At 42.7% G+C, this 5180-nt stretch overlaps 1 protein-coding gene across 9 annotated transcripts; it reads left to right on the top strand.

Annotated features, from left to right (window-relative positions):
* The first annotated feature begins 527 nt into the window (after positions 1-527).
* LOC124675739 lies at positions 528-4536 on the top strand. 9 transcript variants are annotated; one of them, XR_006993402.1, is made up of 7 exons: positions 528-1202; positions 1496-1528; positions 1610-2141; positions 2238-2320; positions 2669-2724; positions 2923-3037; positions 3172-4536. XR_006993402.1 is itself a non-coding variant. In XM_047211815.1 (5 exons), the coding sequence occupies exons 2-5, from the start codon at positions 1980-1982 to the stop codon at positions 2940-2942; spliced, it is 321 nt and encodes a 106-aa protein (XP_047067771.1). In that variant the 5' UTR covers positions 528-1202; positions 1282-1979; the 3' UTR covers positions 2943-3165. The 9 variants fall into 9 exon arrangements, 1 of the variants encoding a protein (XP_047067771.1); XR_006993398.1 differs by lacking the exon at positions 1496-1528 and adding an exon at positions 1489-1495; XR_006993401.1 differs by having other exon boundaries at positions 1489-1528.
* Positions 4537-5180: the final 644 nt, after the last annotated feature.

Genomic DNA, 5180 nt, shown 5'->3' with positions numbered 1-5180 from the left:
GAGGAGGCGTCCCGTGAAACGCCCAACCGCTGGTGTTCATTCAAAGTGCGTTCGCTAGATATTATTTTTAACAAAGAGAAGGGAACTGACTTTTTGCAGGTTATTCGTCGGGCTACACACTGGATCTAGCTATGGGGTTTTCTCCTTCCGGAGAATCAGCGGAAGGATATGGATATTGGATGTAACCGGCTGCTGACGGTTGCTCAGGACTTCTATTTCCAGGCTACTGGGTGGCGGCATATTAATAGGATATAAAATGGGTAGCCTGATTATGTGCCTCATCTTCCTTTGATTGATTCATGTATCAACCTTGTCTGATTCATGATTATAAACGTTACTGTACTCGATATTTTTAATAAAAGAATAACCGTGTGCATCTATTAATGCAGAGGCTTGGGTTTTGCTCCCATGTCGAAAAAAAAAGTGCGTTCAGTCCACACTGATTTTGCTCGGAATCCAGTGTTTCTCTTGGTTCTACGATGAAAATCTGCAGGGCCGGCATTGAGAACAAGCAAGTGCGTGTGTGTTTGCCCCATCCCAGAGTGCTCCACGATACCCAGCTAGCGTTCACTCGAGGAAAAAGACATCCCGATCCGTTCGATCTGGGAACGAGCCCCGCATCCATCTGGACCGTCCCAGCATGAAACACGACACACAACCGACGGAAACCCTAGCCACCCACGCTGCCTAGCTCCTCTCCGCCGCCCCATTCCTCGCCTCCCCTCCGCCGCCCCTTCGCTTCCTCCTCTCCACAACGTCCAGCTCCCCATGAACAGGACCGAGAGGATGTAGCCCTTCCTCACCGGCGCTCGGTCCGCAGATGCGACGCGCGAGAGTGAAGGATGAGCGGCAGTGGCCCACTTCCTCCTCTTCGCCGCCGCCCTCCCTCCCCTGGCCGTCGCCTCTCTTTCCCCACACCTCCTCCTCTCCTTCTCCCAGCGGGCTCGTCGCTCCTCTGTGGACGAAATCCATGGGAATCACGATCAACAGCGTGGAGGATGCGGCAGTGGCATGGGAAGTCGACGGCGCTGATGAGGATGGAGACAGACACTCAGTGGTCCGGTTTGCATCTTATATTTGTCACGTGGCCGACGTACTGGTCTCCAGCGCCCTCGTTGGAGACGAGGGCCATCGTGGGCGTGCAGTGACGAGCGCACAGCTTTGCCTCGCATATGTCACTGCTTCGACTGCCACCCAAACGTGTAAGTGCCATTCCATCTCTCCCTCTCTCTCTTGTCTGATTAAAGTTTGAGGAGATTTGTTTCCCGTATGGGCTTGTAGAGGTTAACTGTGGAGGTTCAGTTTACGATTTGATCTGGTTGGTTCGGTAAGATCAGAAAATGAGAAGGGCTACGATCTGTACATGTTTAGGTATTGTCCAGATTATTTCCTTGGTTGCCGAAAGTACACATGGTTTTGTGGGGTTGTCTCTTTATTTTGAAGTTCAGATTGTGCTTATATATAGTGTTGATAATTTAGACTTTGTAGATTGCAGGTATGCCAAGAAAGATCCATCAGAAAATATTAAGTACTTCCATTTGTTTAGATATAAAGTGAAAATCCTTACATTGTGAAGAACATTGGGTTTATTGGATTACCCTTCTTTCAGAACTAAATGGCTCCTGCCGAAGGAATGTACTGATGATGAGTCTACCGCCTAAAATTACCAAGTATACTGCTACGATGCCCTGCGGTATTTTATCTATGAAGTCAGATGGGTTCAGTTACTTGGTATTGCTTGAGGAGATCAATAGTCTGTGGGATATCAGTTGCTTGAGGAGATCAATAGTCTGTGGGATATCAGTTGCTTGAGGAGATCAATAGTATGTGGGATATCAGTTGCTTGAGGAGATCAATAGTCTGTGGGATCAGTTGCTTGAGGAGATCAATAGTCTGTGGGATATCAGTTGAACGTAAACTCGCTATCGCTGCCTACAAACCATAACCCACTTAATCACACTTCGTATCATAGGTATGCGATGTTGCGTCCTCTTCATTGTTCTATTGGTGAAGAGTTTCCGTTTCCTTCCCCGTTGTGTTCTCAGTCTGCTGGTCCAGAGGGACTTATGTTGAACATTTCGTTTCTATACTTGGCACGCATTGCACTCAATACTACAGGCTTCTTGAAGGACAATCTTCGAGTGAGTCAAATTTGCTCCAGATTCTAGAATCTATGTCCTAGAATTTCAGTACATCTCAGGTAACAAATTGCAACATTTTTTCTAATTTTATTGCAGGAGTTCTTTTATTCGGTTTGGTTGTCAGAGTTTATTCTAGAGCCAACAAGCAAGAAAAAAGTTGGAATGAACAATCTACAGGGGTAAGTACAACACCATATTAATCTGTTTTCTTACTGAGGATGAGTACAATTTACTTCTTGTTTGTGGAAAGCATACTGATGATGATGGTTCAGGTAAAGATATGATGCAAAAGCATCGCCGGTAAGTCTTATTCAGTGGTATCATTACATCTGTCGGTAAAAAACTAAGAACGTGTCTAAATTGTTAGGCTCGCTTGCTCTATCAGGCCTGTACTTGTCAAACTTTCTTTTAGGTGATATTATTATTTGAACTATTTCATGCCGCACGAGGTTCCTTGATAAAATTCTGTGAAGTTTTCCTTCCTTGAAGCTACAATCATTTAAATTCATACTTATTGTGAGGTGCAGGAATCAGCTTGCACAATTTTCCCGATGGAATGGTGCTGTTTCTTGGTTCTGTGAAGGTAATTCCTTTGTGTATTCATGTTATTATATTCACATAATTGATGTTCTAAAGAGGTTTTAGGACTTAGACTTCACCTTGCATTTTTTCTAATAGAGAAGTTATTGGGGCCTACCTTGACTATTGCAATTTTCGAAGAGCTAAATTACCATTTCTGATTAACTTGCTCTAATTATATTGGTATAATGTGAAAATACAGGGTGTTCGCGTGGGACTTAACTGGCTTCTGCTATTGCATTACATAACATACCTGATGTGATGAAATCAACCCATCAGCCTTTCCGGTTAAGTAACCTGACTATTCTTATCTGAAGGTGTGTGTTGCATCCTTGCCACTTTGAATATCCTTTGCAAGTTTTTTCTAATAAGATTCAGCTGCCTTTATTATTTGGCTGTAATAATGCAGTGTTTATATGCCATTAATTTTGAGTTTTTTTGTATTCACTAGGTCTGCACGCATATCGCTGTGATTGCGCGCTAACCGTTATAATGTATAATATTACATTTAATCAGTCTATTTTCAGTTTGATGCTGAGCAAGCATAATAGAATTAGGTGGCATTAAGCGTATTAGTACACAAGGGACCAATTTGGAAATTGTGTTTGCATGATCTATTATTCTGAATAAAATTTGCTGCAGAATTTTTTTGTGTGGAGAGGATGATTTAGGGAAGTTATGGTTGTACAAACAAATATCTGAGACTACTGATTTTGTGTTGTTTACTATCCGTGCTTCTTCTCTTATTCACTATCCTATGATTAAATATACGCATCTTCTTTAGGGACTGTCGAATGGATATTTTTAAAGAAATAATTACAAATTTGCATATAGATTATTAGATCTTTATTTCTACGCTTACATTGTATGCTTGTAGCAATTGAAGTCCACCTTTTCTTTTAATATTGGTCGAGTTCTTCGCTGGTTTATTGTAATGTGTTGTCATAAATTATTATCTTAAATCAATGGGTTACTACCTTTAAGCACTATTTATTGTTCGTTCTATTTCACAATGGTGATATTCAACTATATATACATAAAGTCGATCTATGTGGACAGGATACTACATCTGTATCATGAAATCTTGAAATCCTTGTATCATGACAGCATAGACCGACTTTGTTACTGTGTGGGATCCTACAGCAAACCAATCCATGTGAGCACAAGAGGTGAAAGCTTATTAGGAGCTTGATTCACGTGGAATAGTTGATAGATATCTGAAACCAAGCTGAATGAGAAGAAGTAAGTGCAAGCTGTGTTACTTCTGTTTTCTTGTTGCACTTTGACTCGCAATAGAAAGGTAAATCATGGTGACTGATATTACATTCAGTGGTTGTTAATTTCTTCTGTCCTAATGTACCGAGGCAAACAGTTTTGCATGTCCAATGCGTGAACCAGAAACTGCAAGAAGCATAAATCAGCTGTTTAACATAAATGTGATGGCTATCTAGGTGAATCACTTTGTGCTTCATGTGCTGATTAGTTCAAAGAATCAAATTTCATTCAAGGCAAGCTACACAGGTGGAAAAGCAATTGGCTGAAAACTCTCTCTCTGATGTTTGAGAAGCAAACTCTTGCAGATAGCTCAGTGGACAAGAGCTATATCAAAGTTAGCGAAGCATCAATATATTGAAGTTTTGCTTTTGTTCTGCACTGTCATTGTGTATCATTGGAAATAAGGAGATGTGTTTTCTTTATGCCTGTTGTAGATGACCGAATTCTGTATTTTCTTTATTGTGGAGTTACCAAGTGATGTAAGGGCACTCGACTTTGATTTTCTCCAAGCATTAATTTTAGGGCACTCAACTTTGATTTACTAATTAGTGGACAGATGAAAATTAGATTAGGCCTTGATTGGACTGCCACTGTACGGTGAGGAGGCGCCCCAGGGGGCGCCCCAACCACTAGTGCAATTATGCAAAGCGCAGCGTGAGGAATAGCCGAGCTTTCCTCCTTGTCGGCACCGTTAATCGGGAAGCGGAGAGCATCAGATCCGTCGCGGCTCTCGGGAAAAAGTAGGTACGGAGTAGCAAGTCAACAGCACCATCCCCGGAGCTTTTCCAAAAGAGTGAAAGAGGACGAGAAAGCGCCTTGTCTTTTAGCGAGAGTTTTTCCGACGAGATGCAACTGCCGTACGTGGTGGTCCGATCGACAGAGTGGCTCCGCATGTCGGTCACGCACCAGGTGTTCACTGTTCAGCTTCCTATCGTGTTCGCCACCGCTAGCCGAACAGCGAGAGACAATCCAAGCTAGAGCAAGGTGCAGGTGCTCCTGGGATCAATGTTTAATGTCTTCAAGGTGCAGGTGTTCACTGTTCAGCTTCGTACTGCAATCGATGTTCAATGTTTTCTTCAGAAAGTGCTTGTCTACGTTCGGTCTCTGCTTGGTCGTGTTCAATTTCCACTAGAGTGTGATCAACTTTTTGTGTCCGTGCCATAGGGGCAAACCAGACCAAACGAA

This window comes from Lolium rigidum, chromosome 7, assembly GCF_022539505.1.
Source record: "Lolium rigidum isolate FL_2022 chromosome 7, APGP_CSIRO_Lrig_0.1, whole genome shotgun sequence".
Taxonomy (NCBI): domain Eukaryota; kingdom Viridiplantae; phylum Streptophyta; class Magnoliopsida; order Poales; family Poaceae; genus Lolium; species Lolium rigidum.
This window is presented reverse-complemented; position numbering and strand designations above follow the sequence as displayed.